Genomic DNA, 22,459 nt, shown 5'->3' with positions numbered 1-22,459 from the left:
GTGCAGAAGGGGATTCCCTCTGGGCTGGGGGGTGGGGCCGAGGGGTTTGATGGGAAGGGGCTCTGGGCTGGAGCAGGGGGTTGGGGTGTGTGAGAGGGTGTGGGCCTAGGGTGGGGACAGGGATGAGGGTTTTGGGTGCAGGAGGAGGGTGAGAGCTACAGCTGGGGGTGCAGGCTCTGGCCTGGGGCATTCAGAGTGCGGGAGGGGACTCAGGGCTGGGGCAGGGGGTTGGGGTGTGGGAGGGGATGTGAGTTGCGGGCCCTAGGAGGGAGTTTGGGTGCAGAAGGGGACTCAGGCTTGGGGCAGGGGGTTGGGGTGTGGAAGTGGGTTCGGGGTGATGGCTCCAGGCGGTGCTGACCTCAAGCAGTTCCTGGAAAGCAGCTGGCATGTCCTTTCATCTCCTAGGCAGAGGGATGTCCAGGGGGTCTGCGCACATCTCCTCCCCTGCAGATGCTGCCCCCACAGCTCTTATTCGCTGCAGTTCCCAGGGCAGCACTTGCAGGTGGGGGGACAGCATTTGGAGCCCCTGTGGCCACCCCTCCGCCTAGGAGCTGGAGAGACATGCCAGCCACTTCCCGGGAGCCAGGGACAGAGCCTGCCTTCCCCGCTGCGGCCAACCGGACTTTTAGTGGCCCTGTCAGCTGGATCTTTAACTCACTTCTTTGGTCCAAACACGTTCTGTGCTGGAGTTCCATATGATGGAGAGGTAAATACTGGCTCCTCCCCTGCACTGGTTTCCCATTCCTGCTGAGAGTAGAATTTGAGGAGGAAAAAAAGACTACAAATACATTGGTGTGTGGAAGGCAGCAATCTCTCCAGCTGCGTTGCTACAGTACCTTGCACAGTGGGGCCCAGACTGTGAGTGGGGCCTTTGGCCGTTGCTGCAATCCCCATGAAATTCTCCAGCTCTTGACTTTAGTGAGTTGGTAAATGGCCTCTGGGTCTCTAACTGTTAGCACTCTCTGAGGGTGTGGGGTAAATTTGGATTTAATACAAACGGAGGGGCTGAAGGGTGTAAATGTGAAGAGGAGACTTATTCCAGCATAAGTAGCTCTGCCCCTAAACCCAACACCTGAAAGGTAAGGGTTACACAGGGCAGACTTCTAGCAGCAATAGAAAAGGGCCTTGCCCTTCACTTACAGTGCGTGAAGGTGGAGAATACTGCATGCTAAGACAGCATGGTCTCACTCCAAGGCTTCCTTTATGCTTCAGAAGTAGCACAGAACTAAATCTACAATCCCCTTTTCACTGTCAATAAATTATTGAAGTTTCATTTGCAGCTGCTAAGTGCATCGTCACCAATTCTCTAGCTAGGCCTGAGACATATCCCCATTTCTAGGCTGCTCAGTGCCCAGCAGGGCTTTGCATAGCAGAGTGCCCATCTCTGCAATGCAGTGAGCAAAACTTGCTGTTGCTTATTACTACAGCCACATACATAGGGTGCCTTAGCCCCTGAAGTGGACACATGGGAAGGGATTAGGAGTCAGATCCTAATTGTGATCCTCGGCAGGTAGATAGAAATGAAGTAGCCTCTGATGGATTTGAAGCTGCCTGTAATCTATGAATACAATGTGCTGTATTTGTTTGTCTGAATATTGTAAAGGTGTTTATTCATACTGGATTAATTCAATAGCTGGTTGGTTGGGAAATATACGCATGAGGATAGACAATAGCCCAGGTACAATCTCCACAGCAACCACCCAGGACTATTCACTGGGATAGTCTAACTCTGTCCCCCTCATGGGCTCCATAAACTGGCTTAAGGCAGACACAAGACATGGCCTGTCCAATAAAGGGTCACACTCCCTAAACAGGGGAGACAGAGTTTGGAACGGAGATGAACCCAGACTGAAAGTGGGGTTCCTGGGGTTAAGACAGGCCTGCCTAAGCCTTCAGATGAGACAGATATACCTGTAGATTGTGTTATTGTGTTTAAAGCCCTTTGACTCTATGCTTTGTTTCTGCTGTTAAGAGTAAACAGTACTTTGTTTTAGAAAGGGTGTTTTGTGTTCTCCACTGGTCACTATTCCTAGTAGAAAGAATTGCAGGCACCATACCCAACCAGGCCTGCTGAGCAATCATGGTTGGTGCATGGGGTGGCACCTGAGACCCAGTCTGCACAGGGAAAATCACAAGATTCTGTCCCAGGGCGTGAAGCCTCGAGGCCTAAGACCCGGAGGGGTGCACTCAGAGAGAGACCGCAGAATAGGCAGAGGTGCAGCTAGCCCTCAACCATGACACAGGGTGGGATGGTGACTGGTGAATTTCCAGTGAGCGACAACAGCAGTCCAGTTCCACCAAGGCCACCACCTCACCTTACATGTGCATCTTCTCTAGGGGCCAGGCGCCCAATTAGTGGAGCCACGCCTGCACGGCTCCACTAATTAGAGAGGTGGCCCTTCGTTCTCTCGTGTGCCGCCACCCAGGTGCCTGAATGGAGCTCGCAGGCCACCACAGTTTGAGAACTTCTGAGCTGAAGCAAACTAAGATCACTTTCCTCCTGAATGAGAACGTCCCCGCAGGGTTAGCGACTCTAACATCATTCCTTTGGTAATTGGTTCAGTCACCTTCACTTGTCTGAGGGCCCCCTGTAGCTAGGACCTGGGCTGAGCTGCTTCCCCACAGGCCCAGCTGTCTGCCCAGGGCTGTGTTTGCTGTGGGATGCCCTGGGAGGGCTCCCCTAGCTCGAGTCACCGTGCTCCTAATGGCTGGGCTGGGCTGGGCTGCACCGCGGGGGATAGCTCAGCACCCAGGCAAAGCAAGGGAGTCCATGGCTGGGGAAAGGGGGAGATGCAGGAAAATCCGGATCTGAAAACCCAGACCCTGGCCTGTCCTTAAACATTTTTGGGGGGTGGAGGAATGGTCTTGTGGGGTGCAGGGTCTGGAGCAGGAGCGGGAGGGCGCTGGGGGGCGCAGAGTCCCGGGGTGGGGGGGGCCCTGTGGGGTGCAGGGTCTGGAGCAGGAGCGGGAGGGCGCTGGGGGGCGCAGAGTCCCGGGGTGGGGGGGCCCTGTGGGGTGCAGGGTCTGGAGCGGGAGCGGGAGGGCGCTGGGGGGCGCAGAGTCCCGGGGTGGGGGGGCCCTGTGGGGTGCAGGGTCTGGAGCAGGAGCGGGAGGGCGCTGGGGGGCGCAGAGTCCCGGGGTGGGGGGGGCCCTGTGGGGTGCAGGGTCTGGAGCAGGAGCGGGAGGGCGCTGGGGGGCGCAGAGTCCCGGGGGGGGCCCTGTGGGGTGCAGGGTCCCTGGCGGGAGCTGGGGTGGGGGTGGGGCTGTGGGGTCCCGCGCAGGAGCCGGGCGCGGGGCGCTACAATCCCGCCGGCTGCCGCACGGGGGCGCTGCGCCCAGCTGGCGGAGGGGCGGGGCCCGGCTGGTTCCGGAGGGCGGGGCCCCACGCGGAGCGGTGCGGAGCGCAGCGCAGCGGAGCGGAGCCGGGACAGCGCGCGGTGGCGGCAGCAGCGAGGCCCAGGTAAGCCCGGCCCGGGCCCCGCACCGCCCTTCAGGCCGCTGCTCCGGCGGGTCCTGGGCCCCTTTGCACGAGGTGGCGGGCAGCGCGCCGAGCCCGCCCCGGGCTAGTCCGGGGCTCGGCTTGGAGCTCGCCGCCTTTCCCCGGAGCTCGCCCCTCCGACTGGGCCGGGCGGGAGGCTGCTGGGTGCGGTGCATCTGTGGGGCGGCTCCTTCCTGATCCGGCCCGTGCCCCGGCTCTGCTGGGCCCAGGAGACCCCCGAGGTCCCTCTGGCCGCCCGCAGCCCTTGGGCCCGGCTCCCGTCCCTCTGCAAGGGCCGCTGGCGGGAGCAGTGCGGGCCCTGAGCCGCTGCAACCTTGCGGTGCCCTCCTCAGAGACCACTGCTCCGGGAGGGCAGGGGACCCGGGCTTGCTTGGGGGTGTCCCGCCCCCGCCAGAGGCTGCTCTCTGCCTGGAGTATGCGCTGCCTGGGGCTGTACACGCCGCCCGAGCAGGAGGAGACGGTCGCTGTGTGAGGCAGAAGCTTGTTCTTTCTGGATGTTCCCTTCTAGCTATTCACCACCTCAGCCGCGGGTCAGATGGCTTCGTGGGCAGGGGACTGTCAGACCTGCGGGTGCCTGAATCATGAGGAGCATGAAACCAAGTCCAGGGTCTCCCCCTTGCCCCCCTGTGTGATCTGCTGTCCTGGTGATTTTACTGTTGGCATTTCCCCATTTAAAACACACACATGGCAGTTTTCAAATGGGCACTCCAGCAGGCTACTTCCTCCGGGGCACGGCCGGCTGTTCGGTGTGAGAACCACTGCAGGTGCTGTGTGTTGGCCTGTGACATCTCACACATCCCTAGCCTGTGTGCAGGGCGTATAGATAAGGACTGCTGTGTCCTGCACAAGCACTGTCTAGGCGTTGTCAGTTCCCAGAGCTGAAGGCACTGGCGGTGATATGAAATAACCATCAGCTAGAGGGGGTCATCTCATGCAAGCCTCAGGGCTACCAGCAGGCGGAGGGGCAGGAGTGTACTGGACAAAGCCAGTGGGTTTTTGAGTTTAGAAAAGCGACAGATTTTTCTCCCAAGCAATTAACATACTTGGGCACTGTTAATCCTGCTACCGTGCGTGAGGGTGCTGGGAAACCCTCGCCCCCAGCCTGGCTTTATATTTATGTAGCATTTTCAACTATAAGCGGATCTCCGTGATTCAGTTCAGCTGAAACAAGCCATGATCTCCTGACTTTGGTCCTATCCACTTCCCAACCCCCACCCTCCTCCTCCTCCTCCTGGTCAAGCTTCTCCCACCCCCTTTTCCTTATCCGTTGGGCCTAGAATGACTGGGAATGAGCTGCTGGTTTTGCGCTTGCAGGACTTTTGACAGTCATTATCTGTGAACAGACACTGTTCACCCTGCACGGATGGGTGGGGTGATGTGATGCCCTATGGTATGCTGGGTGCTCAGTGGGCATAAACATTAAATCACTTTTACATCAGTGGGTAAGGAGATTACAACATTCCAGCATTTAACCTCTTTCTTTGAGGGCACCAACAGCTACCTCGTGGCCCAGGGGAATTTGTTGCTTCTTGACTAACCTGATGTCTTGGGCAGTTGGAGTTGGTATCTCTAGGGCAGATAAAGACATCTGTTCTCGTGATGATTGCCCAGCCAGTTGCCTCCATCTGACTTCTACCACCACAAGTGTGTGGGATGGGGGATGATTATCTGTAGGGGATGGTTAAATGTGTTTGCACTATCACCAAACCTCTTTGCATAGATTACCCAGAGAAAAGTGGTATCTTGCCTAACAGAGTAGCATGCTATTGTGGACTGACCAGTCTCTCCCCAGTTAATGATTCCTCATAATTATCCTGTAACAGTCCGAAGGTCGTGACCTTAGGGTGACTTTAAAGAACAGGCTCATTCACTATTCCTAATTTTTACAATGGGTTCAGTAGAAACAGCTCCCCACAGATGATCTGAAAGACAGGTTTATGGCCTACCTGTACATTTACTGCAGTGCTTTTGTACCACAGTTCCAGGTGCCTTAGAAACACCATAGATCGTAAACATTTCACCAGAAGAACAGACTCCTGCTTGTTGTATGTGCGCATGTCCTTGACTAAAGCCAGCAGCATGGATGGGTATCATCAGATCCCCCTAGAGCACTCCTGGGTATCTACCTGGATAACTGGACAGACCAGTGAGCAGTGCTTGCATCTGTGTGAGAGTGGGAAGTTTTCTCTAGGGGGTGTGAGGGTCTCAGCGATCAATTTCTGCAAAATTTTTAACAATGTAGGTCTAATAGAGTTTCTAGACATAAAGTTACAAAGAAAAGCACCAAAACGTGACCAGTGCAATGTTGTTTGTCTGAGTGCACCACTGCTGTGCCCATGCTCCGGCTTTTCCAAAGCAGCTACAGGTTAACAAAAGTGACAAGACTGGTCAGTTTCAGGCTGCTCTTCAGATCCTCAGCAGTGACACAACAGTCATGTCAATTTCATAATGCTTGGGAGGAAAACTTTTGCCAAGGCAGAGGCAGGCACCGATCTTACTCCTGGGAAGGATCCATAAAACAGGCTGACGGGCAGATTAGGGGAGGCAGTCCACTCTTGCAGCAGTCAGAAGGCTCTGGAGTAGGGAGACAGTCAGAAAGCTCCTTCCTTCTATCGGCATCTAGATGAGAGTGGTAGAGGCTGGTATGAAAAGCGGAGCCCTGCACAGAGTCCCCAGACAGCATCCTTGGCCTTTCCATGCTGGTTTGGCAGGGGCTGGGCTCTTCCCCAAGATGGGCTGCTCTTGGATTTTGCTGGTGGAACCCCCGTTCCCATGGAATTTGTATCTCCCTGGCTTGTGGTTTAGGGCTTGTACACACTAGCACTTACGTTGCTCCGGAGTGTGAATAAGACCCTGCCCCCCCAAGTGATGTAAGTTGCACCCTCCTAAGCCTCGGTATGGACAGCACTATGTCAGCGGGAGAGCGTCTTTACCAGACGTGCTACAGCAGCACATCTGCATCAGCCCAGCTATATCTTCTAGTGCAGCCTAGCCCTCAGGCTCCTGGCTAGTAGGCACCAGGTAACATTTTCAGGCCCTGGCCATAGTCCCTTTGCCTCACGTGGATGGTATTGTGGATCCGCGGCCCTCCTGTCCTTGAGGCTTATGAGAGAGTCCATGATCTTCCCACACAGTATCCTTCCACAAGCATCTCAGGGTGCTGACACCCAACTTCTCAATGCTAAACTAGCTATTACCCCTGTTAGCGTATGTACCAAGTGACTCCATGATTCCCCACTCTCACAGTCCCAAATAAATGGATGATGCTCCATCAGAATACCTGACATTTATAACACTTCTATAGGGCCTCCTTCCCAAAGGGCTCTACTGTATCTTCCCTCTACAGAGATGCACATGATGGAGCTGGATTGCTCACTCCAAAGCATGTGGAAAACTAATCCCCAGCTGTCTCTGGGGTGGAACAACAGCCACACTCCGTACTGGCTTAGGAAAATGAATGAAGAGTGAATCATAGGACTGGAAGGGACCTCGAGAGGTCATCTAGTCCCATCCCGTGCACTTATGGCAGGACTAAATATTATTTAGACCAGGGGTGGGCAAGCTATGGTCTGTGAGCTCCTGCTGGGGAGCGGGGTCTGGGGCTTGCCCTGCTCTGGCACTCCAGCCGGGGCACTGGGTTGGGGGCCGCACTATGTGGCTTGGCCCTCCTCCAGTGCTCCAGCGGGGGCGCTGGGTCAGGGGTCATACCATGGCCCCGCTCTAGTGAGATCCAGGGTCGGGGGCAACACCATGCAGGTCCCGGAAGCAGCCGCATGGCCCCAGTCTGGCTCCTATGGCCCCCTCCAGCATTCCAATAGGTAAGCTGCCAGGCAAATGCAAATGTGCCTGTGGATGGGGCAGCATGCAGAGCCACCTGGCTGCTCCTCTGCTTAGGAGCCAGAGAAGGGACATGCCACTGCTTCCGGGAGCCGCTTGAGGTAAGTGCCACTCGGAGCCTGCACCCCTGAGCCTCTCCCCACGCTCCAACCCCCTGCCCCAGCCCTGATACCCCTTCCATCCTCCGAACCCCTTGGTCCCAGCCCAGAGCACCCTCCTACACCCCAAACTATTCATCTCCAGCCTCACCCCAACCCCAATTTTGTGAGCATTCATGGTCTGCCGTACAATTTCTATTCCCAGATGTGGCCCTCAGGCCAAAAAGTTTGTCCACCCCTGATCTAGACCAGGGTTCTCAAACTGGGGGGGGGGACCCCTCATGGGGTTGTGAGGTTATTACATGGGGGATCGCGAGCTGTCAGTCTCCACTCCAAACCCTGCTTTGCCTCCAGCATTTATAATGGTGTTAAATATATTAAAAAGTGGTTTAAATTTATAAGGGGGGTTGCATTCAGAGACTTGCTATGTGAAAGGGGTCACCAGTTCAAAAGTTTGAGAACCACTGGTCTAGACCATCCCTGACAGGTGTTTGTCTAATCTGCTCTTAAAAATCTCCAATGATGGAGATTCCACAACCTCCCTAGGCAATTTATTCCAGTGCTTAACCACTCTGACAGTTAGGAAGTTTTTCCTAATGTCCAGCCTAGACCTCCCTTGCTGCAATTTAAGCCCATGGCTTCTTGTCCTGTCCTCGGAGGTTAAGGAGAACAATTTTTCTCCCTCCTCCTTGTAACAACCTTTTATGTACTTGAAAACTGTTTTATCATGTCTCCTCTCAGTCTTCTCTTCTCCAGACTAAATAAACCCATTTTTTTCAATCTTCCCTCATAGGTCATGTTTTCTAGACCTTTAATCATTTTTGTGGCTCTTCTCTGGACTTTCACCAATTTCATCTTTCCTGAAATGTGGCGTCCAGAACTGGACACAATACTCCAGTTAAGGCCTAATCAGCGCAGAGTAGAGCGGAAGAATTACTACTCGTGTCTTGCTTACAACACTCCTGCTAATACATCCCAGAATGATGTTTGCTTTTTTTTTTTTTTTTTTTTTTGCAACAGCGTTACACTGTTGGCTCATATTTAGCTTGTGATCCACTATGACCCCCAGGTCCCTTTTAAGGCCGTCATTTCCCATTTTGTATGTGTGCAACTGATTGTTCCTTCCTAAGTGGAGTACTTTGCATTTGTCCTTATTGAATTTCATCCTATTTACTTCAAACCATTTCTCCTGTTTATCCCTACGTACTTGTATTGTTTGTTTATTATATTCATCCTTTGTAATTTGGCCTAGTTTCTACTTTTTGTAGGACTCTCTTTTTGAGTTTCAGATAATTGAAGATCTCCTGGTTAAGCCAAGGTGGTCTCTTGCCATAGTTCCTATCATTCCTACGCAGTGGGATAGTTTGCTCTTGTGCCCTTAAAAATGTCTTTTTGAAAAACTGTCAACTCTCTTGAACTGTCTTTCCCCTTAGACTTGCTTCCCATGGGATCTTACCTACCAACTCCCTGTGTTTGCTAAAGTCTGCCTTCTGGACTTCCATTAGCTTTATTGTACTGTTTTCCCTCCTATTCCTTAGAATCATGAACTCTCTCATTTCATGATCACTTTCACTCAAGCTTCCTTCCTCTTTCAAATTCTCAACCAATGCCTCCCTATTTGCCAAATTAAATCTAGAACAGCCTCTTCCCTAGTAGCTTTCTGCCCCTTCTCTTTCCATTTGAAACTGGGACAGAATATAATGATCTGGGCTGAAATTAACGACTGGGGGTCCTGGCCAGTGTCCCTAATGTTGCCCGTACAACTAAAATACCATGGGATCTCTACCTATTCCAAAGGGGCAGGGTGCTAGATTTATATCTCCTCTAACAGATCCCCTCTGCACACCACCACCTAGCCCCATGCTGCTTGGTACTGACAAGGGAAGAACATGACCTGCTAAATCAGCCACTCCCTGCCACACCCTGGGCCACAAGAGAGGGAAGAGAAAAGAACAGCAGAGTTTTAAAGATGTCACTGGTGTTGACTTTCCTTTGTTTGCAACCTCCCTGCTGCAAAAACACAGGCATGGCGCATGGCTCATGGTCTCACTAGCCATTGTCAGAACTGGAACATTGCAACAGCATCAAGCTGCTTAGGGGATTGCTTTAATTTGCCTTTCTGGACACAAATGGACAATCTTGGTTTGCTACGCCAGACTTTAAGACAAAAGGAAATAGGAGAGGACTAGGAAAGAGATGAAATAAGGTGGAGAAAGGAAAGGACACATGGCGGGATGGGGACACACAGTCTCACCTCCCACGTGGTGTTTGGCATTTAGCCAGAGCAGGGGAATTGATGGTATCACCTTGGTCCCTTTTTTCTGGCCTGATCTGATCAGGACTTTTCTCGGGATTAGGACGACAAAGGCCTAGCAGCGTTCTGGAGGGTCCCAGGAGACTGTGCGGCTGGCAGCCATGGTGGTAAAACTCACTCCCTTCCCCTGCTCTCAGCAGTTGTTGAGTTTTCTTTTTCTTCATTTTCCCCAAAAAAGGGTCTTTTTAATGACCCCCAAGGGGAGCAATGGGTGGAATAGTCTATCCCCTTATTATGTGGTCACCAATTAGACCTAATTTTCAACGCACCAATTTTGGTCCATTGATTTCCAGTCCCACACTTCATTTGTTTACCAGACATGATCTCAGCACAGTCCTTGAGTTACATCAGTCGGCCTTTGTGTTTGGACTAATTCAATCTTTGTCTCACTTTTGTATCTTTTCCCATCAGCATTTGTTGTTATGGGTTATTGTGAGACTTTATGAACTTTTATAAGAACGGCCATTCTGGGTCCGACCAATGGTCCGTCTAGCCCAGTGTCCTACTGCTGACAGTGGCCAGTGCTAGATGCTCCAGAGGGAATGAACAGAACAGTCAGTCACTGTGTGATCCATGCCCTGTCGTCCACTCCCAGGTCTGGCAATTAGAGGCTTCTCCCAGCTGAATTTACAATTAGGGTAAATTGGTAGGCCCAGTTATTACCACGCCCCTGCCTGTGGAAGTCAGGTTTGGTGAAGAGGCAGCTTTCCCCGAGACTGGAATATCTGCCCTGGTCACTTCTCAGGCTGGCCCCACAGGAGGCTTTCCTGAGGTCTGTGTCCGAACCTGGCTGTTCTTGAAAACGTGTGTTGAAGTAAAAGGGGAGCCAGGTCGCTTCCCTTCCCTGCTGGTCTCTCGTTTGGCTGATGTGGTGTCACAGTCAGGTTAGCTTCACCTCTGCATGCACTGGAGCTAGGACTGGCCCTGGGGGCTGCAGGCAGGATCCTGGGCTGGAATCTGCCTCTGGGGTGTGACGGTCTCACCCTGAAGCGGAGGTGGAATGGCTGTTCTTGGAGTGAGACGCCCCCAGCAATGTCTCAGATCAAGCACACGCTCTCCAGAGAGCTTTGCAGAGGTGTCACAGTGAGTCCTGTTGGACACAGAGCAGGACAGACCCTAGGCCCTTCTGCACCGAGCATACAGGCCCCTACCACACGAACTGAAGGAGCTGTTTGCCTTGATGTGGGCTGCTGCTAGTGGGAGATCTGGCCATGTGCCTTGGCTGCACTTTTGACGCATTTTTGGCCAAAAATAGAGACCTGAGTGCCGGAGCTTGGATCTGAATGGGGGTTGCTTGGATTTGGGCTGGTCCCTTTGGCCCATTTAGATCCAGACATTTTAAGACCAGAAGGGAGCTTTGGATAGTCTAGTCTGACTTCCTATACAACGCAGGGCAGAGGGTCCCCCACTGGTGCCTGCATCCGGCCCGTGTCTTGTGACCAAGCTAGAGCCGATCTCTGAGAAGGGCCCGTGGAGAGAGGGAGGGTGGTGGAATCAGAGGGCATGGACCTAACCCTCCCCAAAGCCCTCGAAGGGTTGGAGCCAGTGCTCTGGTTCGAGGTTTGGGGGAGGTTCAGAGGGTGGTGAAGGAAGCTGTCTGCCAGCTCTAGCCCTGGGGAGAGGGGGATGTCCTGCTGCTGCTGAGAATTCAGGGAAGGGTCTGATACCCCAGAAAGCCCCATGTAGCTCCCAGTGTTAACCCTCCTGTCTGGTGGCCGTCGTCCAGGACGCTACCCCCCAAGGCCATTTAATGTCATGGTGTCTTTGAGCTCCATGGACTTGGACCCCGGAATAATCCCCAGGCGCTGGGTCTGGGCTCTGCCTTACTGCGTGTGCTCTGCTCAGCGCTGCTTCCCCCAGCATAGCTCTGCTCTGTGTCATGCTGCCCGTGGCACGGCCTCTCTGCTCCTCCTGTACAGGGGGCTCTCGCTGTCCCTGCCTCGCAGGGCTCCAGCAGGGAATTGCAGCCCAGGTTGCTAGGCAGTCCTCGTAACAGGACTGAATCTTCCCTCTGCAGAGACACACACAGTGGAGCTGGATTGCTCGCTGCAAAGCATGTGGGAATCTGGTATCTGACTGCTCAAACCCCCATCTTTCCCCGCCACCATGCGCCTGGGGGCCTGCTTCACATGACTGACTTCATTGTCATAGCTCGGCCTGGCCGAATGCACCCACCTGGCCAGCTCCGTTCGCCTGGGCTAAGAGTTGCAGGTGACCTCCTCTGGGATTGATGGGCCGGCATTTCCCATGCAGCTGAGCCTGGTTATGAACTGTCCTTGACAAGGCCTAAATACAGACATGACGATAGCACCCAGACAGTCCCTACTCCTCCCTTTCCCTTGCAAGCCTCTGCACATCCCCTTTTGGGGCCACCTGCTCTAGGCACAGTTATTTTACTGAGCAAAGACCTTTGAGCAGCTGCTCAGTCTGGTTTTTCCAGAGGCTCTGCCCCCTCTTGTCTCTCTGGCTCCTCCAGCCTTTTACAGCCAAGGGGTGAATTCTTAAAGCCCCGTTGCACCGTCATTCTCCAAATGAGCTGAGCTTCTGCGTCCCATATCCCCTCCCTTATGAGGCAGAACTGGAATGCAACGTAGCTGCGGGTTCCAGGCTTCCCTACTATCCTCCCGCCTTCTGTGGATGAGTCGATCTGCCGGGGCTGCTTCCTGCAGCAGTAAGTTGGTATCGTCGCTGAGAGTTACTGTCTGGCTGCCCGCAGCGAGGGCAGGACCTGTGGCTGTGAGAGCCACTCCAGGGAGCGTCTGTTCTCCTCTCCCGGTGACTCCACACGCAGCACAACTCTTTGGGGATTGGCTTGTCAGGTCCTTACCTGGAGCGCTTCGCTGCCGGGTTCGTCATGGCTATTCAGTGCTTTGCTGCTGACACCAAAGGCGGGAATCCCACGGCTGTGTTCGTGTTGGGTGTGCCCACAGGCCCACCCCGGGATTGGAGCCCACTGCGCTGGGTGCTGTATGCTCTCAGCACTGCGCCTGGGAGCTGGCAGGCTAGGCTATGCCTTAGCTGGTTCAGCATGTGCTAGAGTACAATTGCTTTGTCTGGACTAGAATTCTAGAAGAGACGACAATCCAGCCACACAACACTAAATCATAGTCCAGACAAAGCTGGAGACGACAGATGGTGGGTGGAGCACAAGGTAATCAAGTGGCTGGCATAGACTAGAACTCAACCTCCCAAACACAGCCCTTAGCAGATAGGGGCTAGTTGGCTCCTGCTCACCTTTACGCGAGAGCTTAATCTGAGCATGGGGAAAGATCTGTGGGATTGCTTGTCAAAGAAGTGGTCTGGGCCATGCTGTTGGAAGGGACCAAGTGCTTGGTGTAGGGCACGATCCTGCGTGGGCCTGGCATGGCCATGCTGACTGGGTCAGTCTTTTCTAACTCTTATTTCAGAAACAAAATCTCTACCCCAAGCAGAGTTTCAACCCTGAAAATGAAATCCTGGAGGTCCGCAGGGGACTACGCAGTTGCTGTCGATCTTACAAGGAAGGGTCTTGGATACTGTCTTCATGGGTGGGAGCGTAAAAATAGATAGATTTCACTGTCAGTGCCTGGTCTCTGGTTTTCACATCTGCTTCTTTCTCTTACTGGCTGGGCTCCAGATTCTCTAACACAAGCTCAGTCATTCTGCTCCTGGCACTTACCCAAGGCTCTGTTTTGCCCTGGGTGCTGTAGGCAGTGTGACCTCTAGGACTAGCCAAGGTCACTTTGACTGGCAGCAGAAGGCCCTTTGTGCACAGCTGCCCTCTGTGGCTATGCGGGAGGTGGAGGATTGAGGGGGCTTGGGCAGGTCCCCCTGGATCTTGAGGGGCTGGCTTGTGCACAGCTGGACGCTGGCAGCCTCATTCTTGCTGCATCTCGGGGTTCTCTTGGGGCCGAGGGTTGTGAGGGATGTAGCCTCTCCCTGGAGCTGTGCGGCTCAGTGTCCGGTGCTGCATTAATGGACGTGGAGCGGGGAGTTCCCACCATGGCACTGACGGGAGGAGACGGGATGTCGTGTCAGCCTGGCCCATTGCAGCTCACCAGCACTGGCAGCTTCGGAGCCTGCCTGATGGATAGCTATTCAGAGCCGGCAGCTGCCTCCACCACCACGCTGAGCAAACCAGCGGTCGTTGTCCAGGCATCTTGTGTGCGGCAGTCACTGCACTCAGCCTGCCTCTCCTGGCTCCTTCGGGGACCCCTGCCCGTGAGAGCCTCCTCTTCTCACAGGAATATCCGGGCTGCAGTATCCACATGTCCGCTTGAGGGGGTGCCTCTGCTTTTCCTCCCTGACGCAAATACAGCCTTTGCAGAAGGGTCTGGCACTGATAACCCCGCTGGAGGGGTTCTGGGATGGGCAGTGTCCAGCCCTGGACTCAGGCCAGGAGGCACTGCTAGGCCAAGAGACCAGTGACTGTGTGAAGGTTGGACGGCAGGGCTGGTAGCAATGGTTTATCTGCCTGAGAACCTTCGGAAGGGGATTCCTGGGGAGGTTGCTGTCTAGCTGTAGTGGCTTGCCAGATATCGGACCATAATGCTGCTGATTGGATTCTCATGCTCTTTACTTCCTCCTTCAGTCATCAATTGATGTTGTCAGCCACGCTCTCAAGAACATGTAGAGCTAGAAGTGACTGTGTTCTGCCTCCTGCAGCTCTAGCAGTCTGTGGCAGATCAGCTGCTGAAGCCCTGTTGTGATTGCTGTAGGAGAGAAGCCAGGTGGCCATGGGAAGACCGTGATCTGCATGACCTAAATCACCATACTAACCAGAGCTGAAAGCATGTGGTGGGACTGGTGTGCGGATACCTCCGGAGCAGTACGTGGGTCTTGGTCCTGTGAGCCGGCAGTTCAGTTCCTTTTTGTCCCTGTTACCTGGGACTGGGTAACTAACGGATACAGGAATTAGCGTCACTGGTGCATGAATGGTGCTGGTCTGGGGAGATGTCCCTGCAGCATCAGCAGTCCCTGAAGGGTTAAGTATGTTTGAGCTAGACCATCACAGCTGGATTCTTTGACCCAGCTTCTCCAGACTCAGACGGGCTTTTCAAGTGGGAGGTGTCACCAAGTGCCTTCTGCAGAGTTCAAGGAGTGGAGACACGGTGTGGTGTTGCTCTGACAGCCAGCCAGGGGAGGTTGGTGGTGACAGATGTGGATGGATTGAATAATTCACCTTTTCACCCAGAGATCTTTGAGCTCTTTGCAGAGGCGGGTGAGTATCATCCATGTTTTACAGATGGGAGACCGAGGCACAGAGTCTCTCTGGAACCCAGGTCTCCTGGCTCCCAGCCCAGTGCCCTGTCCACATGGCAAATCACAGGAAAGCTTGGCTTGAGTATCAGTTGCTGTTGACTGAACTGTGGAATTGTCTCCCGAGGGAAGCAGTGGAAGCCCTTTGCTTAGCCCGCATGTAGTGCTTGTGTGTTCCCACGGGGCACAGCCTGTCAGAGGCTGCCTGGAGCCTTGAGGGCTTGAGGCACTTGCTTCAGTGACTCTCCCTGGGGTGCAGCCTCTAAACTGCTGTTTCTCCTTGTGTGTTTCAGGCTCTCCTTTCACAGCCCGTTGCTGAGTTTCCAGGATGCAGGCCCAGTCTGTGCTCCACAGTGGCTACTTCCACCCTGTGCTGCGCTCCTGGCAGACCTCGGCCACGGCCTTCGATGCCTCTAACCTCATCTACCCCATCTTTGTCACGTAAGTGAGGGCTGGAGCCTGTGCTCCCAGCTGGGAAGGCGAGAGGAGATCTCTTGGGGACAGACAAAGCCCTTGGAGCAGCTTCCTTGCTTCAGAGGAGGTCACACAAAGGGGCAGCAGCTCCCGGCTAGTGTACAACCCCTGAGTCTGCAAGCCACCCACCTAGGGACGGGAGAGCTGCCATCCTGAGCAGAGCCGTGGTCCCTCTACACCAGCATCCTGCCTTTGGCTGAGTGTGCAATGGGAGGGGCAGGGCAGCTGCTCTGAATTCCCTTCGCTGCGGAAGTGGCCATGGGCATGTCACCCCATAGTAACCTCTGACTCCGAGGGGAAACTGCTCACTGCCACCCTTCCCTGGACCTGAATCAGCTTGTCATCTGTGACCGGCCTGGCGCCTCCCCTGGGGCGGTTTTTTAACCCTCCCAGAAATGCCAGGGCTGCTGAGCTGAGATGTCTGTCCTGGGGCGGCAGAGCCTGTCTGCATGCACTGCCCAGTGGGGGCGGTTTCTGACGTGGTCTATGGGACGCTGGCAGGCTTGGAGCTGTACATCCCCTCCTCAGCATGCTGTGTTTCAATGAGGCCATGACCCCTGTGGAATCTGGTGTGACAAAGTGGGGATTTTCCCTTGTTATGTGAGCGTTACTGTTTTGTATGAATGCTGTGTGTGCCTCAGTTTCCCCTCAGTGTATTGCACCAGTATCTAGGTGGTGGGAATAAGGGTGTGTGACTTTTGTGGGGGTTGCTCCTGCACAGATGCTGCCTGCACAGATGCTGCACAGAGGGAGAACCAGAGCCTGGCTCTGGGCTCCCCTCCCCCCAAGATGGACTTGGCTGAAAGTCACTGATTTCTGTGCTAACAAGTTCCTGTCCTACGTTGTGTTCCTATCGACTAATAAACCTTCTGTTTTACCAGCTGGCTGAGAGTCAGGGTGCAGGGCCCTCTGGCTTCCCACAGCAAGTCCTCATCTGGTGCAGCCACGCCAGGGTGCGTGGTCCATGTACACAATGAAGCGCCGCCCAAATAGATCCGGCTCCAGCCTTTTAAGAGCCCTCTCTATGGCTGCACAGCTGAATGCTCTGAGGTCAGACCCAGAAACATCGAAGCTGTGTAAGCTTCTTGCCCTGGAGACAGTCTGCTCACAGAGAGGAGGCTCCCCCAGAGTCCTGACTGGCTTCATAGGGAGTAGTTCCAGAGCATTGCCTGGTGACGCCGTGACATCTGGTCTCTTGGACGGTTCACCAGGCTGTGAATTTGCTTCATTGTGAGCCCCTCCCTGAGTGGCACCTGCCACAGCCTCTGGGGCTCGGGGTAAACCTGGCCTGGTTGCTCTCAGGGCTGGGCTCTCCTGGGCAGTGACGTTCTCTGCCTGTGCTGGGAAGAGCCCATGCAGATGATCCTCTGTAGCTAGCACTGGAGGCAGAACTGGCCAAGCGCTGGTCTCTGCCCGCTGCGGTGACTCTTAAGGTGGCACTTGGGACGAAGCTTGCTGGCCCTCCCAGCTGCAAGGGAAATGCAGCGTGTGCGGCTGGGGTCGGGGCTTCCTCCTCTCTTCTCCCCGCTTCCGTCCCCCCAAGAGCAGCATGAGACCCTGCGGATCAGGCTCAGGAAGTTGAGACTGTAACCCCTAGAGAGCCGGAGAGCTCCCTTTGTAACCTGCCTTGGCCCTGCTGCTGCATGGCCTTGTTCTACTCTCTGGTGAGCTCCCGGTGGCTCTGCACTGCAGCGTCGAGGTCTAAGCTGCTGGCCCCCAGGTGGATGTTGCTTCGGCTCATTGCAGAGCTCCTGCTCTGGGACTGGAGTGGCAAGGGGGTGGGATGCCTGTTCCTGCTGCTCTCCAGCACTCCCAGGCCCACAGGGAGAAGGAAGCTGCCTGGCATTGGGCCCCGGACGCTGTGTTTCTGGGAACTGAGCAGCTGGTGCAGGGAATGGCTGAGCCCAATCTCTGACTCGCTCGCTCAGCTGCCCGACTTTACACACAGCCGACATATCCGGTCACGGGGCTCTCCCTGCTTGCAGCTTCACTTTGTGGAGAGCCCAACTCTCACTGGCTGTTTGTCCTGTTTGACTCCCCAGTGACAGCCCCGACGCAGTGGAGCCAATCGCCAGCCTCCCCGGACAGGCCAGGTAGGAGTCTGCGGAGATCCTTGTGTTAGGGCTGTTCTGCAATCCGGACAGTGCTCCCTGCCGTGCACCTTATCTCAAGGGACGGGGCCTGAGACTGCCCAGCTCCAGGCTGCAGGGGTCAGGGTTGGGGGCTTTTATTGGCCATTCTGTGTCCTCCATCTGGGTCTAGCCAAGGACAACGGAGCCCCCACTGCCTCCATGTTGGGGATGCGCATGGCACCCAGCAGCTGGAGGGATTCTGGGAGCTGCACAAGGACACAGGGGAGGATGAACTGAGAATACACCTCCAACTGTGAGCACTCACTGGGGCACTATGGGATAGCTACCAGGAATTCCCATAATGCACCAGTTAATTCCAGTAGCAGCAGGTGTTCCCTTTTAAGGCTGCTCTTCCCGTAGAGCGCATTGGCCCTGGCCGAGCCATGGATCTTACCAGGCTCCTGGCAGCCATGCTCGGAGGCTGCCATTGTTGTCAGCAGGGCTCTGGCCTGGCTCCCCTGGCACTTGTGGAGGGGGATGTCGTGCCTGAGAAGTGGGCAGTGGCAAGGTGGGAGCTGGGGGCTGGGGTTTTTAGAATAAAATCCCTGCCCGTTTAAGTCTGGGGGACCTTGGTGGCAGGAGCTGGGGCTGAACAAGGGCAGTGCCTTCTGCCCTGTCATGCCCTGGGCCTTTCTGCCAGCAGCGGTGCTGCTGGGCTTGGGGAATTGGTCCCGCTCACTGTCAGGATGGAGGGCAACCCTCTGAGACCTCTCCCCCACCCCCCCTCCCCACCCCAGTGGGGTGGTGGCTCCCACAGACGCCCTCCATGCATTTCCTGGCACTGCTGGTCCTACCTCCAGAGCCGAAGTCGTGTAGAGCTGAGCCGCAAGTGTGAGGCTGGGCAGGGCCTTGTAATGAACGGGGAGATAATGGAGCGTCCCAGGGCAGAGCCCTCGCACTGGGCTCGTCCCCAGGCAGCAGATAGAACACCAGCCAGCCTTGCCACTGCCCCCTGCCCCTTGGGAACCCCAGATAAGGCTCCAGGCTGCTCCTCCCACAGCTGCTCCCAAGATCTCCAGAGGCATCTGCTCTTGCTGAATGCTCAGCTGCCTGCAAAGCTCTTCACTAAGTGGGACTGAAACCTGCCCTGTCCCCGTTCAGGAAGCAAGGACAGGGTAAAAGTCACTGAGTGTTGGCCTTGTCCCCTGGCCAGGCCGGTGCGGGGGAAGGTGGGGAGGGGGAGAGCATGGAGTGTTCACCAGGACCCCCCCCTTCCCCCCCAATCCAGGCACCTCCACGCAACAGCACTGGCAGGGCAGGAATGGCCATGAAAAACCCCTCTGGGATGGGGGAGGAGAATGGGAGAGTCGGCACTGACCCTCTGTGGGCAGAGTGGGAGACACATGCAGCTCTCCCTATGCTGGGGGCAAGGCCAGCCTGGCAGCAGGTGCCAGGAGTTCCCTGTTGGGTGGCATGGTGAGTGGCCCAGTCCCCTGCAGTGCCTGAGGGCTGGCTACACAGGCCTCCCCGGAAGAGAGGGAACTTGGCCTTGGCACTGAGGAGGGTTAATGATGGGCAGGGCCACGCCCGGCTAGTCGCAGCCCTTTGGGCTGTGTGGGGGCTGCTTCTTGGGGATCCTTGTTGTTTGAGAGGTGCGCTGCCCTGGGAATGGCCCTGCTCGGGGACACTGGTCTGGCACCCGGGCTGCCTGTGGGTAGCAGCCTGCCCAGCAGTGCCTGGCCTGCCGAGGGGCTGCGTGCACTAACCTAGCTCAGAGCCCCGGCTGATTTGTGGGTGGGAGGAGCACTGCGGTGGCCCTCCAGCACCACCCCCACACCTGTGTTCTTCTAGGTATGGAGTCAACAAGCTGGAGGGGATGCTCCGCCCCCTAGTGGACGAGGGGCTGAAGTGCGTGTTGATCTTTGGTGTCCCCACTAAAGTCCCCAAGGTTGGTGGGGGTGAAGGGTCACAGGGGTGTTTAATGCAGGGGCAGAGGTAGAACTGAGGGATTGGGGTTGAAGGGTTATGGGGTGTTTAATGCAGGGGCACAGGTAGAACTGAGGGATTGGGGGTGAAGGGTTATGGGGTGTTTAATGCAGGGGCAGAGGTAGAACTGAGGGATTGGGGTTGAAGGGTTATGGGGTGTTTAATGCAGGGGCAGAGGTAGAACTGAGGGATTGGGGATGAAGGGTTATGGGGTGTTTAATGCAAGGGCACAGGTAGAACTGAGGGATTGGGGGTGAAGGGTTATGGGGTGTTTAATGCAGGGGCACAGGTAGAACTGAAGGATTGGGGGTGAAGGGTTATGGGGTGTTTAATGCAGGGGCACAGGTAGAACTGAGGGATTGGGGGCAGATCAGCTGGGAGGTTCATAGTCACCGGCTTTGTCCTTCAGTTGCATTTTCACTTGTTCTCTGAGATCTTGGACTCTGGCTTGTCAGATCTTGTAGGCTAAGCAGGGTAGAGAGAGGACAGCACTTGGATGGGAGACCTCCCCAGTCCATCCCAAGTGATATGGGTGGCTGTGGAGTATGCTGTCCTCGTCCGTGCTGACCCCAGTGCCACCCAGTGTGGCGCTAGGGGTGCGGCGCTGCAGGGAGAGGTGCAGATGACTCAGTAGGGGGCGCTCACCCATAGTGTTGACACCTGGGTGGTGCTAGGGGGCAGTACTGTGCTGTGGGAACAGGGTGGATAGCTCAATAGGGAGCACGCTCTCCATTAGTCACTGGGGGAGCTGCTGGCGTTGGGATGAGATGTAAATCCACATCTGATCCCTTGCTGTTCCAAAAACTCCCTGGGCCCTTTCCAGGCTCCAGTTCCAACAGGATGTGGGACCCTCCTTCCTACACCCTCAGCTGTGTGCAGAGCAGCTGCACCTTCATGCCCATGCAGGGTCTGTGTTTCTGTGTGGGGCAAGGGGACCCGGCAGAGAGGTGAAGCCTTTGGCCCTGTGGATTTACAGGGGAGCATCTCTTCCCCCTGCAGGATGAAAGGGGCTCGGCTGCCGACGTTGAGAACACCCCAGCCATCCAGGCCATAAAGAAGATCTGTTCCTCTTTCCCAGAGCTGCTGATTGCCTGTGATGTCTGCCTGTGCCCCTATACCTCTCACGGGCACTGCGGTGAGCACCAGGGCAGCCACTCACCCACCCTCCTCTGCATGGATCGATGGCCACGAGATGAGCCAGGCTGCCGGCTGGGAGGGGAGGAAGGGCCTCGCTGGTGTGTGCTCAGCTAGTGGGCTCTTTGCTGGGGATGCGCCCTGCCCCCTGTCCGCACATGACTTCGTGGTGCGATGTGCTGGCTATGCCAGGGCACTGAGCGTGGAGGCCAGGGAACCCTGGGGGGGTAGGCAGAATTAGATCAAAGGCTGCAGTGACTGAACGATGCACAGCCGGCCACTCCATTCTCCTCACACGTGGTCCCACAGCCAGGTGTGAGAGTTAGTTCTCTGGGCTCTGCCTGCCAGGGCCCTCCCTCCCCAGCATGACCACTGCGGCCCCCCCTCCTTTGTCCTAACCCTGCTCCCTCAGCAGTTGGGATGGACACAGCACCTCCAGCCGGCAGGGCCTTGGTCTTCTAGTTGGCTTCCTTGGCCTCACCCCAAGCTGTGCCAAACCCCGCACCATATTTCAGCCGTCTCCAGGAACCTGCTCCCCCCGCCCAGTCACACCCTGCAATCCTGCAGAGCTGGGTGTGGCGTGGGGCTCTCTCCCTTCTCCAGTGGTTCCTGTGCAGAGGGCTCCTGGCAGTTCTGGCTGGTGCTCTGTGCTCCCCGTCTAACCCTGGGCTTGTCTTGCAGGGATCCTGCGGAAGGATGGCACCATCCAGAATGAGGCCAGCTGCCAGCGGCTGGCAGAGGTGTCACTAGCCTATGCTAAGGCAGGTGAGAGGGGTTCCCAGCAGCAGCGGGTTCTTGCTGGCTGCCTGGCTTCACCCTGCTTGTTGGCCCTACCAGGAACATACCTGAGCAGTGCTGAGGGGGGTAGCAGCCGCTGGCCTCTCCTTGCGGGGCTGTGAGCCCATCCTATCTCCCCTCGACTCCACCTGCAGCTCCTGGGCACTGGGGTGTCTGAACCAGTTGCTCTCCTCCAGCAGGTCCTGGCTGCTGGGACATCAATTTTGAGTCCCCCCCCCCCCATGGCCAGGAATGGCTCCTGGAGCAGGGACTGCTCCTTGCAGTTCTTCAGTGCCCGTGCTCTCTCCCTGCAGGATGCCACATCGTGGCCCCCTCGGACATGATGGACGGACGCATCGCAGCCATGAAAGAGGCTCTGATCTCCAATAACATGGGCAACAAGGTGGGCAGGGGCAGCACGCACGCCGGGATCGGTCCGGGCTCAGTATGGAGCGATGTCACAGCTGGACCTGTGTGCGTAGCGCAGGGGAGATGGTATGGAACAGGGCCTGTGGAGAAGGGCGCTCCCTTCTTTCCACAGTGGTAGGCCGGGGCGTCCGGTGGTAGCTTCCATGGGGCCACAGGGAGGGACTTCCAGTGGATGGGAAGGGCATGCCTGTGGATGAGGAGGAGGGGTGATGCCAGGGCTCCTGCCTGGGGGGTTGGAAAACAGTACAAGAGAATTGCAGCAGAGACTTTCTCCCCCAGCTCCACGCTGGGCTGGGAGGCAACTGTGGTGTCCCTGCCATGTCTCTCCTGCCCCCTGCAGGTCTCTGTGATGAGCTACAGCGCCAAGTTTGCTTCCTGTTTCTATGGCCCTTTCAGGTGAGTGTCTCCAAGGGCAGGGGTGAGTGTGAGCCGCGTGTTGGCCGGGCTCCGTGTCTAACCCCAAAGGGTTTGTGCTTGGCCTGCAGATCCAAGCAATTTGAACGTAGGACTCCGGAGCCCCGAGCTCTGGGTCTGGGACTCACACTAACTTGCGCTGAGCTTTGTGTCTCAGTTTCCCCATGTGTAAAGCGGGGAATGTATC

The 22,459-nt window shown here is 55.9% G+C and overlaps 1 protein-coding gene and 1 long non-coding RNA gene across 2 annotated transcripts in view; one reads left to right on the top strand and one right to left on the bottom strand.

Moving 5' to 3' along the window:
* LOC125623463 (uncharacterized) overlaps nt 1–18,513 on the bottom strand; it is a 28,503-nt gene extending 9,990 nt beyond the window's left edge. Inside the window, exons 1-2 of the long non-coding RNA XR_007353011.2 lie at nt 18,387–18,513; nt 5,038–5,167 (exon numbers count right to left, since the gene is read on the bottom strand). This is a non-coding gene — a long non-coding RNA (uncharacterized LOC125623463). The remainder of the gene's footprint in view (nt 1–5,037; nt 5,168–18,386) is intronic.
* ALAD (aminolevulinate dehydratase) overlaps nt 3,361–22,459 on the top strand; it is a 29,392-nt gene continuing 10,293 nt past the window's right edge. Inside the window, exons 1-8 of the mRNA XM_048822876.2 lie at nt 3,361–3,460; nt 15,280–15,427; nt 17,503–17,553; nt 19,384–19,480; nt 20,518–20,653; nt 21,334–21,417; nt 21,744–21,832; nt 22,199–22,254. Of these exons, the coding sequence (XP_048678833.1) occupies nt 15,315–15,427; nt 17,503–17,553; nt 19,384–19,480; nt 20,518–20,653; nt 21,334–21,417; nt 21,744–21,832; nt 22,199–22,254 (626 nt within the window). The 5' untranslated portion in view covers nt 3,361–3,460; nt 15,280–15,314. The remainder of the gene's footprint in view (nt 3,461–15,279; nt 15,428–17,502; nt 17,554–19,383; nt 19,481–20,517; nt 20,654–21,333; nt 21,418–21,743; nt 21,833–22,198; nt 22,255–22,459) is intronic.

The sequence above is a fragment of the Caretta caretta genome, chromosome 16 (genome assembly GCF_965140235.1).
Source record: "Caretta caretta isolate rCarCar2 chromosome 16, rCarCar1.hap1, whole genome shotgun sequence".
Taxonomy (NCBI): Eukaryota; Metazoa; Chordata; order Testudines; family Cheloniidae; genus Caretta; species Caretta caretta.
Note: the sequence above shows the minus strand (reverse complement) of the source record. Positions and strands in the feature narration are given on the sequence as shown.